The following is a 16963-nucleotide window of genomic DNA, read 5'->3' on the forward strand; positions in this document are numbered from 1 at the left end:
AAATATAGACTGATGGTTACAGAAATAATAGTCAACCCGTACCTGCAATTGGGAAAACTACTGTAGCTTCCAATGGAGGAAATGGGGATATAGAACCCTGGTGGTGGGGAAGGAGTGGAATTATACTCTCTCCCTCTCTCTCTCTCTCTCTCTGTATATATATGTCATGTTTCCAGCTTTCTAGTCCCATTCCCAACTCTGACACCATCTTCCTAAACAATACTCTTAGCCCACCTGCAGGTTAGCAGTCAGGCTCAGGCAAAAATTAGGAAAGTCATGGGCCCCTTGGAATATACCTAAAATAGAAATCCTAGCTTCTTCCTACATGCAGGCCCCAATTTCATCTGCTATACTATTACCTTTAGGTTCCTGATTATTTAATAATTTGTTCTGCTTTGTGTTTCACTGATTTTTCAGACACCAAGTTGCAGATGCTACCATGATGTCAATCTGATTTCCCTGGGCAAACGACCTCACCAATGTATCCTGGAACCCACCTCTCCAGAGCCATGCCCCACTAGGGAAAGATAGAGACAGGCTGGGGTATGGATCCACTTGTCAGTGCTCATGTCCAGCAAAGTAGCAGTTTTGGAAGCCAGACCTTCCACTTTCTGCACCCCATAAAGATGTTTGGTCCATACTTCCACAGGGATAAAGAATAGGAAAATAATAAAAAAAGAAAATAATAAAAAAGAAAATATGTTATCAAAGATTTTTTTTAAAAAAGTACAGAAAAGCTTCTAATGGAGGGGGTCGGATGGAGAACTCTGGTGGTGGGAATTGTGTGGAATTGTACACCTCTTATCCAATGGACATGTGGTTCATTATTAAAAATAATAAGAATAAGAATAGGGAAACTTTTAATGGAAAGAAGATATGGAACTATGGTAATCGAAATTGAATTGTATGGAGTTGTACCCTTTAAAAAAATTTTTTTTTAATTATCTTTATTTATTTACTGGATAGAGACAGACAGAAATCAAGAAGGAAGAGGGTGACAGAGAGGGAGAGAGACAGAGAGACACCTGCAGCACTGCTTCACCACTTGCAAAGCCTTCCCCTTGCAGGTGGGGACCAGGGCCTCGAACCTGGTCCTTGTGCACTGTAATACAAGTGCTCAACCAGGTGCGCCACCAACTGGTCCCTGGAGTTGTTCCCTTTTTATTCCACAATCTTGTCAATCATTGATAAATCAATTAAAAAAGTACATTTAATTTTTTTAAAAAAGAATTAGTTAAAAAAATAATTCAAAATCTCGTACATCTTGAACTATTGTACATGGAATTTATATATCCATGGTAAAATAGATGAGGACTCTGTTAAATACATGTTAGGACATGTATAGCTTATAATTCAGTGTCTTACTTCTGATTCTAAATGTGTGTGTTATGGACGTACGTACTGCCACTTGCAGTATTTGACTTCTTAATTCGTAAATTCTTCAAGTCACATGAGGGCAATAAGCCTTGCATCTGTAAACATTAACTTATTTGCCTGATAAGTGGGCTTCATTAGATTCATAAATAAGGACTAGGTACAAAGTTAAATATTAACTTTCTGGAAACCTGAAAGTGATTATGTGTAACGAGATACAAAGTCAACTGCGACCTTCTAAAACTATCATCATGAAATCCAGCCAGACACTTTATTATTCAAAATGAGTAACGTTGGTTCTGTAACCTTGTCCACACTACCAGAGGGATACAGAACAGGGAAGTTTCCAATGGAGGGGATGAGATATGGAACTCTGGTGGTGGGAACTGTATGGAGTCATACCTTTGTTATCTTACAATCTTGTTAATCATCATTAAATCACTAATAAAAACTTAAAGAAAAGTGAACAGTTTAATGATGGCCTTTTTGGTCAATACCAGGCCACCACATCATCTTGGGCTCTAGGCAGAGAATCCTTGGATTCCTACATAGATATATGGACTTAGTCCTCTAATAGATGCCTCTCTTCACCATTGTTGATCACTTTCATCAGGAACATTATCATAAGCCTTCTTGTGGGCCTTTCCAGGACCTTGCCCTCATTAGAGAGCAGCAATGATAGGGACAGCCCCATTCTCCAAAAGGAGGCTAGGTCAGCCTACTCTATCATTCTGGGAAGACTGGTCCTGCAGTGACTGCAGCCCACAATGTTCTTAGCTATGACAATGGACTGCAAGTTCAAACTGACAGGGATGCAGAGTTTACACAGGCTCCTATACTAAATATGAATATATACAGGCCCTAGGTCATATTGATGGGGTAAATTTAACTGTTATTATAATGGTATTTGTATACTTTCCTCATTTTTTGGGGTCACTCTCTGCCCTAACCCAGCTTTCTAGCCCTGTTCTCAATTCTGACACCATATTCCCAGACAATATTTAGTTCACCTGCATGTTGGTGCAGGCTAAGGCAAAAAAATTTTTTTTTCCCAGGCCCTGTGGTAGTTGGAAGATCCTCTCCACTCAGACTCTACTTCTATTGAACCCAGCTGAGCAGAAGTAGGGTAAGAGATCTCCATTTATTCAGGCTATGTCTTTCATTGACTCTGACTTGACTGAATGCCCATCATTAAGCCAATCATTGGGACCCAGGAAATGTGACCACATGGATCAGCCTAGAGTCAAATCTGCCATTGAGAATGGGGGTCAAGGTTGACTACACCAAAACCAAAAATAAGAGTGGGCAGATTTTGGCTCTGAATGCAATTTCAAAAAGAGAGCACACAGGTTTTATGTGACAAAAAGCTGCTCATTGTGGGGGTAGATGTGGGGAAACTGATAAGTCCTGATAAGGCAGACACAGACTTAGTGAAAGAAGAAGCATTTAGAGGAGTAAGAAAGATGGTAGCTACTGTGTTAGGTCAATACAAGAAAATGACAGCATGAGCTAAAGTTGTGTCTGGTCCCATGAGAAGAGGATCACTTTGAGCTTTGAGTTATCTGTTTCTCATCTCTACCCAGGAGGAGAGGGAACAAGGTAAATGGCACTTTTTTTTAAAGTTTCAAAAACACAACCTTTATTTTTACTTATTAATAAATTTATTTATTATTGGATAGAGACAGAGAACTGAGACGGGCAGGGGAGACAGAGGAGAGACAAGAGACACCTGCAACACTGCTTCACCACTCATGAAACTTCCCTCCTGCAGGCGGGGAAATGACACTTTGTTGAACACACATGAGAGTTACCTTGAAAGTCATTTTCAAATGTCAACTGGTCCCAGGATCCCCTCTGTTGCCCACTTCCACTAAGAGTTATCAGTAAGAACTCTGAGGCCGTTCAGCAGGGAAGCAATTACAGAAGCCAGACCTTCCACCTTCTGCACCCCATGATGACCCTGGGTCCATACTCCCGGAGGGTTAAAGAATAGGAAAGCTATCAGGGGAAGGGATGGGATATGGAGTTCTGGTGGTGGGAATTGTGTGGCGTTGTACCCCCTCTTATGCTATGGTTTTGTCAATGTTTCCTCTCTATATATCTATATCTATAAAAGTAAAAAAAAGAACTCTGAGGTCACAGTCACGGCAAACACTGCAGTCTCTGAAGGATGTCATCAGCATCAGGTGACAGAATCATTTATCCCCCACAGTCAAAAGTGAGAAAGCAGCATACTAACTCCTCCTGTTGTGATGCAGACCAATCTTACCTCAGGAAAAAAAATTAATAAAAAATTAAATAAAAAAATCTACACAATAGAATTTTTTAAAAATTTAAAAATTATTAATCCCATCCACATACACTCCTGGATTCATATAAATATAATGTCTAAAATGGATCTTCTTTACTCATTAATTATCTCTCTGGGAGCATCAGTTCTCAAAATGTGGCCTACTACTGTATCAAAGTAAATCCCAGAATCCTTTCAGAGAGCCTAGGAGTTCAAAATTATTTTTACATGTTGCCTTTACCACTGACTGATATCACCACTGACCTTTAGGGAACTACCATTTTGGTAAGTTCTATTCCAGTAGTTTTTTTTTTTTTTTAAAGAGTCTCTGTCTAAAAAGACTACAGACAGTTCTTACATTATATGCAAAGACCTATCTGTGTAAGGCTAGAGTTTTATCCTGCACTTCAAACAAAACAATATATCACCATTGATTGAGCCAAGAAGCAGATGTGAGAATCCAGATGTTGTCAGACACTAACGTGGTTTCTAAATATGTAAAACAGTACCAATGGTCTCTCTTCTTTTCATTTTAAATAGCGTTATTTTTTTCCACACAAAAAATGCAATTTACATAAACAGAGTAACTTATGACTGTCAGGATGAAACAGACTTATGACTGTCAGGATGAAAAAAATAAATATTTTTAGCTGGTTTCTCAGCTTTACTTTCTAATGAACATCAACTGGTAGGAAACACATAAATAAGAACTCTTTAGAGTTCTTGGTCATTTTGAAGAGCATAACAGGGGCCAGAGACCATAAAGATTGAGCACTTCTGGACCAGTACTAGTGAATCTGATTATTGGGACCATATTAACATCTAAGTATCTGTCTCAGGCTGGCAAAGCTGCCCCCTGTGTCTGCAGAAAATAAACACAAGCTACAAAAAAGACACCCTTTAGTCACTGACTATCTGGTATGTGCTATAAAATCTGAGGAAATGAGGACGACTCACTGGATTCATGGCTGGAAACTTGTCCTTGCTCATTACTCCTACATCTGCTATGCCTGGTACTTTGTCACAACTATGCAGCAACTCTTCCGTCAGCCACGAGATGGCACTAGAGGCACAGTAAGTAAGGGCAGCATCTCAAATCAGTTGCTTGCTAGGTTTTGGACGGAAATGAACAATTTCTTATATGAACTCACCCTAAATGTGCTATCACAGCTTTGCTTCTCCTCCTTGTAAAGCACAACCTTGGAATTACTCGTAGAGATTTGTAAAGAGAAATTTTCTGATTAAAAAATAAAAATAGAGGATACAGCTTAACTCATTTTTAATTAGTCTTTGATATAGAAGGTTCTTGGTTTTAGCTGCATGTCAGATTTACTTTTATCATCTAAGATCCAGATGCCAAGGGCTTTTGTCAATTGTTAAATACTATTTGGTGGTGTGTGTAGTTCATGTATTGGCATTAAAAAAATTAGCCAGTAGATTTCAGTGGGTAGTCAGGTTGAGAATCACAGCTCTAGAATCTTTGCTATTAAGAAACCACCTACAGGAGCTGGACCATGGTACACCTGGTAGATCATACAAGTTACAATGTACAAAGATCCAGGTTTGCGCCCCTGGTCCCCACTTGTAGGGTTAAAGCTTTATGAGCCATGAAGCATTGCTATAGGTCTTTTTTTCTCTCTCTCTCTAACTCCCCCTTTCCCTCTAGTCTCTCCCTGTCTATATATATTTAAAATATGAATAAATAAAATGAAAAACCACTCACTGAGGGGTCAGGAAAAATACACACTTTATTATGTGTAAAATCCTGGATTTGGTCTTTAGCACCACATTGTGAGCAATACAGACTACATTACAGAGGGTTTCTTTAAAAGAAACAGCTACCAAAGTATTTGGGAGCTTTCACTAACCTGACATAATAAGCAGAGCTGAAAACATAAGAATTATTGGGGGGAATCTTAAAAACAAACACAGATGCCTTGGGAGTCGGGCAGTAGCGCAGGCAGGTTGAGTGCATGTGGCGCAAGGCACAAAGACCGGCATAGGGATTCCGGTTTGAGGCCCTGGCTCCCCACCTGCAGGGGAGTCGCATCACAGGCAGGTCTGCAGGTGTCTATCTTTCTCTCCCCCTCTCTGTGTTCCCCTCCCCTCTCCATTTCTCTCTATCCTATCCAACAACGATGACACTAATAACAACACTGATACCTACAACAATAAAACAAGGGCAACAAAAGGGAAAATAAATATTTTTTTAAAATACTAAAAAACAAAAACAAACAAAAAACCACCGATGTCTTAACTTTTCCATTAGTGCTTTGATCCAGTGAGTCAGGAGAGAGCACATATAGATACTTTATTAAATTCCACAGAGTGTTTGTAACCTGTAGCCCATTTGAGAACTGCAAACCTAATCAAATCAACTAGTTCACACTGTATGCTGCATCTTCTACACTAGGGGATTCTAGTTTAAAATATCACTTGGTGAAACCTAGTTTCATGAGCAGATGTAATTGAAGTTCACATCCACTCTTACAGCATTACTTCCCATTACACTTTAGGACTCCAGTGCCAAGAGGGAAGATGGGTGATCAATGGCATTACTGTATCTGTAGCTTTTACTAGTGAAGCTGTGCATATCTTCATTTATCCCTGCCTTCTTTTTTTTCTTTTTGCCTCCAGGGTTATTGCTGGGGCTCAGTGCCTGCCCCATGAATCCACTGCTCCTGGAGGCCATTTTCCCCCCTTTTGTTGCCCTTGTTGTTGTAACCTTGTTGTGGTTATTACTATTGTTGTTGATGATGTCATTCTTTGTTGAATAGGACAGAAAGAAATGGAGAGAGGAGGGGAAGACAGAGAGGGGGAGAGAAAGATAGACACCTGCAGATCTGCTTCACCACCTGTGAAGGGACTTCTCTGCAGGTGGAGAGCCGGGGGCTCGAACCGGGGCCCTTACACAGGTCCTTGCGCTTTGCGCCACGTGCACTTAATCTGCTGGGCTACCGCCCGACCCCCTATCCTTGCCTTCCGAGGAAAGACTGGTTATATCAGTTATGTATCATTTCCACGGCATCTATGAGTGTACTGTATTCTGTAATATCAACAAGTCTTTTTCAGCTCCTTAGCTCTTTCTACAATAATAATTTGAGCTCTTTCTTTTGTAAATGAATGCAGGGAAAGGAAGGACAATGGCCAATGCTGTTTGGAGTGACAAAGTCATCAAGTCTCTGTACCACCAAGGACTAATATTCTTCCAGAATGGCACAGCTTGTGGAGTTCATTCAGGAAAAGAACCACCTCACTACTTGGCATTCATGAAAAATAACAGCTTCTGAGCCTAGTGGATTTTACATATATGTCATATGTAACCACTACATGTAGCTATTAGAACAATGTGAACGCAGAGAGCAGCAGACCTACTCATCGCAGGGTTTCTTCCAGTCACTACTTGCACTGGCTATTCTCTGCCACATCTCCCCTCCCAAATTCATTCTCTGCACTGTTTTCCCCAGAGGGGTGAAACTTTGGTCTTGCTCACACATGGAAAGTCATGTTGCCCACTTTTAATCAGCTGTATCCCTGACGCTTTGCACTATGGCTTTTGATTAGGCCTGTCCAATAGAAGGCATAGGTGGGAGATTAAGGACAGGAGGCAGGAGTTGGCTTCTCCCTTGCCTCCTCCCTCTTGGGTTCAATGACTGCACCCAAGTTCAACTACATGAGCTTCCCTCCCATAGGAGCCCTCTTGCATGAGAAACTTGATCCTGGGTGAGACCTCCTCCTACGTGACTTCCTCCTCCTCTAGGAAGCTTCCTGCTGGGGAAGCCCTCATATTGGATCTCCTTTTTATTGGAGGCATGATTCTGGAGAAGCCTTCATATATAGGGTACCTCCCCTTGAGTGGGGCTCCCCTGACAACATGCACACAGAAGTGTGTTCTCTCTCGCCAGTGCTAGTCTGCCCTGAGGAGGAAACCACCCCCACTACTGCCAGTTCCTAGGAATGAACCCTTCTTAACCAAATTCTCTTCAAAACCCCACTAACTGTGTACTCCATTACCATCTAAGCCCTGACAGCTGGGATACATAACCAGTCTGAATTCCTTTTTCACTTTTCACTAATTGGCACAGGAATCCTGTTGATATACCTTTTATTCCTCCAAAGCAATGAACTTTGAGATAACTTTTAAGAGGCAAGTTACTTTATGGCATTTTTTTTTCCCTATCCACATCTTCTTGATATCTATATATCTTTTTTTGTTTTTTGTTTTGCCTCCAGCATTATCATTTGGGCTCAGTGTCAGCACTATGAATCCAGTGCTCCCGGCATCCATTCCCCCTCCCCCTCCCCCACCCCCACCCCCACCCCCAGTTTTATTGGATAGGACAGAGAGACCTTGAGAGTCGAGGAGAAGATAGAGAGGGAGAGAGAAAAGCAGACACGCAGACCTGCTTCACTGCTTGTGAAGGCACCCCCACCCCCTGCTGGAGGTGAGGAGCTGGAGCTAGAACCAGGATCCTTGTGCAGGTCCTTGCACTTTATACTATGTGCACTTAACCTAATGCACTATTGCCTGACCTCCCATATCTAGATATCCTTGAACTGCTCCAGACTAATGAGGCAGGTAACTCCTGTTGTCATGTACAATAAAGGGACTGTACAACATTGTCTCTGAGACCTTTTCCTCAGGCTTTACCTTCTCGTGATTCCACAATGAATCTGACACTTTCTGTAAGCAGTATTGTCCTCAAAGAATTTATTTCAAAAAGAAAAAACAAAACAAAACAAACAAACAAACAAAAATGGGGAGGGCAAGGGATGGAGATCATTTATTTTGGTTCACCTGTGAAGGTTCATCTTTGAAGATCCCTAATAAATTTCTAGGTCCTTCAAAAAAGAAAATGTCACTTTCCTGGCTTCACAGTAAGAGAAGCAATAAGCAGTACTCCATTATTGCCTTGGGAAAGCCAGAGAATTTTGGAAGCTTGAGAAAAGAAATGTAGTGTGTGGGGAAGTGCCCTTCTAGCAGACAATCAATGACACCCATTTGTGTGGTGTTCAACAGATATTTTATGGCTTTGCAAGAAAAGAACATAGGCAAAACCTTTTTTTTTTCTGACATACACAAAATAAACCATATTACACATACTACATTGCAAGTTGCTGTTTTTTTTTTTTTTTTTAATCTTAGTAGTTGTCGAGAAGATCAATGGGAGAGCACAGGACTTATATAAATAAAGTCCCAAGTTTGAAGCCCAGGACCACTATGCCAAGCTCAGCATTTCTCTGGTCTCCCTATATCTCTTGCTCCTCACTTATAAAGATAACACTAAATAATTCATTTAAGAATTCTGGTTAATCTTTTCCATCAGCTCATGTGAGTATTCTTGACCTTTTCCCTGATGGCATGCTATTCCTTTACATGGATGTACTACAATTCATCTGACCAGTTGAGGGGCACTTAGAAACACCTGTTACTACAAAAAAAAATAGCAAAATGAATAAGCTGGCAACATTCTTAAATGTGCATTTGATATATCAAGGGAACAGAGGGGTTTTTTTTCCCAACAAAACCTAAATGCAATTTAATTCACCAGAACATATTTTTTTATTTTTTATTTATTTGTTATTGGATAAAGACAGAGAAAAATTGAAAGAGAAGGGGGAGACAGAGAAAAAGAGAGACAGAAAAACACCTACAGACCTGCTTTACCGCCTGTGAAGGGGCTCCCCTGCAGGTGGGGAGCCGGGGGCTTGAACCGGGATCCTAACCAGACCTTGTGCTTTGCGCCACGTGCGCTTAACCCGCTGTGCTACTGCCTGACTCCCCACCAGAACATATTTATCTACTAACATGCTATTGAAAACACTGTCACATATATCTGATTCAGTAGGGTAGCCTTTTTAAGGAGGTTTGGGTATTATAGCCAGTAGTGCATTTTCTTCAACAGATCATGGAAGTACTGAGTGTTTCTTAATGCCAATTGACAGAGAACAGTTAGAAACAATGGTGTTTTCTGAAAGCCATAAAGGCATTAATGAGGCCCAGATGCTTTGGAGTTTTAAGTATTTCTGACCTTGCAGTTAGGAAACCTGGGTGTGACACTTCACTCTGCTGCTGTGGCCTATCTAATGGCAAAGTTATTCTGATGATGAAATGGGAAGCCATCTCACATATTTAGTCTGTCTATGAGCAGTGGGTGTCTGAGCCAAAGTTGAATCCCATTGTTATTCTTACATTGCTAATAGTGCCATTCTTGGAGGTCAGTAGATAAGCGATTCGCAAAAAATTAGGAAATTAATAAAAGAAACTAAAAGGGGGGGTGGGTCAGGCAGTAGTGCAGCGGGCTAAGCACACATGGTACAAAGCGCAAGGACCCGCACAAGGATTCTGGTTCAAGCCCCCGGCTCCCCACCTGCAGGGGTGTCACTTCCCAAGCGGTGAAGCAGGCCTGCAGATATCTATCTTTCTCTCCCCTTCTCTGTTTTCCTCTCCTCTCTCCATTTTTCTCTGTCCTGTCTAGCAACAGCGACAGCAAAAAGAACAATAATAATAACAATGAAGACAAACAACAAGGGCAACAAAAGGGAAAAAATAATAGCCTCCAGGAGTAGTGGATTCGAGTGCAGGCACCGAGCCCCAGCAATAACTCTGGAGGAAAAAAAAACTAAAACTAAAAAGAAAGGAATTATACTAATTGTTTAATTTTAATTAAATGCACCAAATACTGACCTTACATATCATCATGATTTTTTTTTGGTTTGTTTGGTTTTTTTTTTTAAACTTTTATTTTATTTTTTTATTACCTTTATTTATTTATTGGACAGAGACAGCCAGAAATCAAGAGGGAAGGGGGAGACAGAGAGGAAGAGAGATAGAGAGACACCTGCAGCACTGCTTCACCACTCCTGAAGCTTTCCCCTTGTAGGACTGGGGGCTTGAACCTGGGTCATTGCACACTGTAACATGTGCATTCAACCAGGTGCTCCACCACACAGCCCCTCATCATATTTTTAAAATTACTTGTTAAAAAAATAAAGTAAACAAATTGCTACTGACTTCGACTACTACTCCTTTTTTGTGTGTGCCCTCTCCTCTCTCTACTTCATCGAGAGTTATTAAAATCATGTCCACTTCCCTGGATTGAAGACACCACCAATGTGTCCTGGAGCTCAGCTTCCCCAGAGACCCATCCTACTAGGGAAAGAGAGGCAGACTGGGAGTATGGACCGACCAGTCAACGCCCATGTTCAGCGAGGAAGCAATTACAGAAGCCAGACCTTCTACCTTCTGCAACCCTCAATGACCCTGGGTCCATGCTCCCAGAGGGATAGAGAATGGGAAAGCTATCGGGGTAGGGGGTGGGATATGGAGATTGGGCGGTGGGAATTGTGTGGAGTTGTACCCCTCCTACCCTATGGTTTTGTTGATTAATCCTTTCTTAAATAAATAAAAAAAAATATATATATATATATATAAAAATCATGTCCACTGCTAACAACCTGGACAGGAGATAAATCTGGAAATAATTTGAATATTATGGGGTGGGTGATATCTTTTGGCCAATTAGCACTGTGAATGTGCTCCGATTTATAGGTAACAGTTTCACTGCTCTCATGTGGAAATGATCAATAGAGCAAATGGGCAAACAGAGGTTAAGGGCTCCAGAAAACGAAATTGAAGGCTGTCTGAGTTTGAGAAATATTAGCAAGCCTGCACCTTCCCTCATTAAAACCTTCAAGACATGCTATTACCGCTGGTGCCCCTGGCACTCCTCAGTCAATTCTTTCAAGTCTCTGTTACTTCTTTTCTAGTCACTGCCTCCATGGCAACAGCCCACCGACCTGGCCTTAAGGGAAACAGAATTTCTGGCAAGACTGAGACTTTTAATAATTTTACTTGTCAATACAGGTCAGAGAGAAATGGATGGACTTGTAGCAAGTTACTCAACAAACCCACTAACAAAATGAATGACCCCCCAGCAAGTGACCTGTGTCCCTCAGGGAGGCCAAATGTCACATCATTAGAGTCTGAGAAAGTCTATACAACTGGCACCTGTCATTCAACCCGCTTACTGCGTTGGAACTGGTCCCCTCAATGTCTTCTTTATTGAACTTTTTCTCCAAGTGGCCTCTTCAATGTGCTCATCAATCAATTATTAATTTCTTCTAAAATTAAATTAAAAAAGTAAAAACCAAATGGCCTACAATAAAGAGCATGTGTTGTCATGCAAGTTTCCTTACAGGACTGCCATTTAGAAATGGGTTTCTCCTGATGAACCTTCCCTCTCCATGGAGAACGATGCTCTCTAGAAGTGTCCATTTTAATATCCAGGATGTAAACTTTGATCCCAAGCACAGAAAAGACACTCCTCTTATTCACTGCTCTTTCTGAAAATTTCTAGTGAGTTGTAACAGATCACATTTGTGGTGGCATTATTCTTTAATTCCAAATTATAAACACTGCTTCAGAGATTTCATTTTACAATTCATCTTTTGGTTTGTCATGGCCAGAAAGGTCAGCTTCCAGCTTTTCTATTCTAAATTGCTTTTGAACAGATTTTGTAAACAGAAGAAAGGCTGGCTTCTGCCTCAAGCGGAACAAACTCTGCAAGTAGAGACTCAAGTCCTTCTCTCTCCCTTTTGATAAAATGTAAACAATCAGAAACCTCACCATTCCCCACATCAATTATTGGTGAAAGAATAAACAGGTGCTTCAGAGACACTGGAGTTATAAAAGGAAAACAGTAAATTATTTTTTCATGGGCCAGCTGCTCAACTGATGTGATTCTGGGGAAGGTTCTCCTAAGCTCTAAAGCTCAATTAGCAAATCAATTACAAACATCTCCCCGTCTGCTAACAAGACCTTGCTGCCATTCTCTGCCCTCCTCCTCATTTTTGTGTTTGGTGCATCCTCATCTCCAGACTGAAGTAGTCAGACAACCTGAGGTCCTTTCGATTTCCTTTCATTCAGAACCACAGAGGGAGAGTGGGGGTGTGTGCGCCATTCCGGTTTAATTAAGGCTTAATTAAGGATTAACAACCAGCAGGAGGAGTGAGGCTTGCTGTTGTACCCCATTTATTTATTTCTGTCCCAGTCCAAGCTTGTCTTAGAAGGTAAGCTCAGCCTATATTTCCCCCAGTCCTGGAACCTTCGGGTGGGGCCCACTTTCCTGCATGTTTCTCTCAATTCAAATCAAATAATATTGCATCCGTGGATCTCAACCCATGCCACCCCAGCATGCTTCACTTCAGACTGTGTCCAGAGACTTCAGGTGTGGAATGACAACCCTTCAGCTTCATCACTCGGGTGAGACCTTTCCTTTCATAGTATTCTCTAATTCCATCCCAGGTGTTCCACTCCCCAATAAAGTCCCCAAACCTAGATATAGTCCAGGTCCCCTGAGATAGAGCATATGCTCACACGTGCCCATAAGCTAAGGAAAAATATATACCTGAAAGCTGAAGTACACAAGAGCCTGCAGTGAGTACCTCCCAACACTTCATCTGCACTAGTCCAGTCTTTAGGTCCATGGTTGTTCAACAATTTGTTTGGCTTTGTATGTTAACTCTTTTTTCAGCCACCAGGTTCCAGATGCCAGCAGGATGCCAACCAGACTTCCCTGGACAGACGACCCCACTAATGTGTACTGGAACTCCACTTCCCCAGAGACCCACCCTACTAGGGAAAGAGAGAGGCAGACTAGAAGTATGGATCAACCAGTCAACGCCCATGTTTAGTGGGGAAGAAATTATAGAAGCCAGACCTTCCACCTTCTGCAACCCACAATGACCTTGGGTCCATACTCCCAGAGGGATAGAGAATGGGAAAGTTATCAGGGGAGGGGATGGGATATGGAGATTGGGTGGTGGGAATTGTGTGGAACTGTACCCCTCCTATCCTATGGTTTTGTTAATGTCTCCTTTCTTAAATAAATAAAAAAAAAAGGTGGACTCAGTACACTCAGTGGGGGCTGACTGGTGAGGCTGACTGTCACTTTGTTTCAGTGGAAAACAAATAGAACCAGGCAAAGCATATGGTTCCTAGAGGGGCACATGCAAAAAATCTGCTAACAAACTGTGGTGGGGGTCCTTCAACTGCAACGCACTGAAGAGGAAAATCAGATCTTCCTCACCACATCCTGCCACAAACCATCCAGCCTGAATGTTCACCCTCACGAGCACTCTAATCCTCACGAGCCATAAGAGTTTCTGATCCTCATGAGGCATAAGAACTCATCTTTCAGAGCAAAGAGCTGCATGCTTGTCTAAGTCTCCCAAAGGCAGCCATCATCACTGCTAGTGGCCCTGTACTGGTTGACATAATATGCCAGCTAGGTAAGGCCACTTTCAAAAGATGGTTGCCCTGTGGATCTTACCCCATCCTGAGAGAAGGACTGTAAATACCATATAGTTGGCTAACTAGATGGAACCAGCAATTAAACCACTAATGGAGATTAAAAATAAGTGACTGGAAACAAAAGAAGGTAGAATAACCAGATATAGCACTGGACTTGTGGGCATGAGGTCCTGAGTCTGACCCCCAGCCAGAGTCTTGCTTGTTCTGGTGTGTTTTCCTCCTCCTCCTCCTCCTCCTCCTCCTCCTCCTCCTTCTATCTCTCTCTCTCATAGATAAATAAACACTTCTTTTAAAAAGCAATTGACAGTCTTCATCATAAAACATTAATGATTGTTGTTCTTTCAAACTCTAGACAAACTCATGAATAATTATTGGTAGAAATCCTGGCTCTATGGTTTGACTATGGGCAAACAAAACCATTAATCATTTCTTAGTCTCATTGCCCAGCTCTATAAAAGAAAAAGTTGAAAAGGGAGATATCTAGATCTTGAGCACTAAATTTCTAGAGTTCTTTGGGTGAGGACAAGTCTCTACTGCTATCTTGCCAATCTGAATATATAATAGCTCACCAATGTATTCAGTAAAGATTAAAACCAGAGAGCCTGTATTTGTAGTATATAGGGTTTACCTTTTCAACTGATGTGTGTTCTTCATTTGTGACACTTGCTTTTCTTGATTCATTTTTTGACCTGCTCAGCCTTCTGGATACTTTTTCTCGGAGTAAAGTGGCATATCCAATGTGTTCATAAATTGGGTTTGTGGTCATTTTGGAAATGTATTCAGAAGCTTTTGTTTCTATATACAGTGTTATCAAGCCATCTGTGACCAGGTCATGAATCGATTCAAACCTCTTCTCACCCACAAAGTGTTTGCCATCGTAGAAGAGCCTGTAGTTTAAAGTCTGATTTCCAAACCTGTCCAGGAGAGATCACAGCAGAATTAGGAACAAGCACATTAGCAGGTATGGCTTTTTTTGTTTTTTTAGCATGTAGTGCATACTCAAATGTAAGTATGTGGTATCATTTATTTCCATGTTTGCACATCGCAAAAATCATGTGAGAGGTACAGCCACCATCTCTGCTCTGTGGCTTACGAAACAGATTTGAAGAGATGAGGACAGCTGCTTGAAATGACACCACAGGAAAGAGAAACAGATGAGATTTAACCCCAACTAGTCACACTGCTTCACTGGATCCTAGAAATTAAAAGCCATTGATTGTTATCATTCTTTCCCCCTGGTTTTAGGTTATATTTATATATTTATTAGTTCATTCATTCATGCTTAGCCCTCAAAAGACATTTTTTTCTTACCTTTTTTTGTTATAGTTCATTGCTCTGATCTCTCTCACTCATAAAAAAACAAATACATGATTTCTAAAGGTGTAAAAATGGCTTGTGACATAGAATAATGGTTGTGTAAAAGATCTTCATGCTGGGAGTTGGGCAGTAGTGCAGCAGGTTAAGTGCACATGGCGCAAAACACAAGAATCCCTGTTCAACCCCCTGGCTCCCCACCTGCAGGGTAGTCTCTTCACAAGTGGTGAAGCAGTTCTGCAGGTGTCTATCTTTCTCTCCCCTTCTCTGTTTCCCTCCCCTCTCCACTTCTCTCTGTCCTATCCAACAACAATGACATCATCAACAACAATAACTACAACAATAAGACAACAAAGGAAACAAAAGGGAATAAATAAATATTTTTTAAAAAAGACCTTCATGCCTTAGCTTCTGAAATGGAATTGGAGTATTACACCAAAGTAAAAGACTCTGGGGTGGGTGGGTGGGTGGGGAGAATACAGGTCCATGAAAAATGATGAATGAAATAGTGGGGATTGTATTGGTAAATGGGAATCTGGGGAATGTTATGCATGTAAAAAAAAAAAAAAAAGAAGTAGAAACGCAAAGCAGAAATTGACTGAGTTTGGAGTATGGCACCAAAGTAAGAAAGCAGAAGTATACTAGAGTTTGCAGTGAGTACCTCCCTAATACTTCCTCTCCACTTTTCCAAGCTTTGGGTCCATGATTGCTCAACAATTTGTTTGGCTTTGTATGTTAACTCTCTTTTCAGTCACCAGGTTCCAGGTGTCATCAGGATGCCGGCCAGACTTCCCTGGATTGAAGACACCACCAATGTGTCCTGGAGCTCAGCTTCCCCAGAGACCCATCCTACTAGGGAAAGAGAGAGGCAGACTGGGAGTATGGACCGTCCAGTCAACGCCCATGTTCAGTGAGGAAGCAATTACAGAAGCCAGAACTTCTACCTTCTGCAACCCTCAATGACCCTGGGTCCATGCTCCCAGAGGGATAGAGAATGGGAAAGCTGTTGGGGGAGGGGGTGGGATATGGAGATTGGGCGGTGGGAATTGTGTGGAGTTGTACCCCTCCTACCCTATGGTTTTGTTAATTAATCCTTTCTTTAATAAAAAAAAAAATTAAAAAAAAAGACCTTCATGCCTTAGCTTCTGAGGTCCCAGGTTCAATCCCTAGCACCACTATAAGCCAGAGCTGTGCAGTGCTCTGGTTTCTGTCTACCTGTCTTCTCTCTTTCTCTCTCTCTCTCATTATAATAAAGTTAAAACTATTATTGAGGGGATTAATGGTTTACAGTGACAGTAAATACAGTAGTTAGTACATGTGTAAAATTTCTCAGTTTTCTGCATAACACTCTAACCTCCTACCTAGGCCCTCTTCCACCATCATGCTCCAGGAAATTGAAACCTCTCCCCATTCCTGGAGTTCTTTACTTTGGTGCAATACACCAAACCCAGTGTAAATTCTGCTTTGTGTTTTCCCTTCTATTTTTTATTTCTCAACTTCTGTGAGTGAGAAAAAAAAATAAGGGAACATCAAGCCCAGTACTGGTGGTTTACCTTGCAGGTAACAGGAGAAGAGAAGCAAGGATGCAAATAGTTCACATTAAGGACGTTTGTGAGAGTTGTAAATCAGATGCTTCCTTCTGTTTTAAAAGACTTCCCAAGTCTGAAAGT

General features: G+C 41.4%; 1 protein-coding gene across 1 annotated transcript in view; it reads right to left on the bottom strand.

Annotated features, from left to right (window-relative positions):
* CHN2 (chimerin 2) overlaps window positions 1-16963 on the bottom strand; it is a 350215-nt gene that overhangs the window by 90186 nt on the left and 243066 nt on the right. The window contains exon 6 of the mRNA XM_060196039.1: window positions 14608-14893. Coding sequence (XP_060052022.1) covers window positions 14608-14893 — 286 coding nt within the window. The remainder of the gene's footprint in view (window positions 1-14607; window positions 14894-16963) is intronic.

This window comes from Erinaceus europaeus, chromosome 8 (assembly GCF_950295315.1).
Source record: "Erinaceus europaeus chromosome 8, mEriEur2.1, whole genome shotgun sequence".
NCBI classification, from domain to species: domain Eukaryota; kingdom Metazoa; phylum Chordata; class Mammalia; order Eulipotyphla; family Erinaceidae; genus Erinaceus; species Erinaceus europaeus.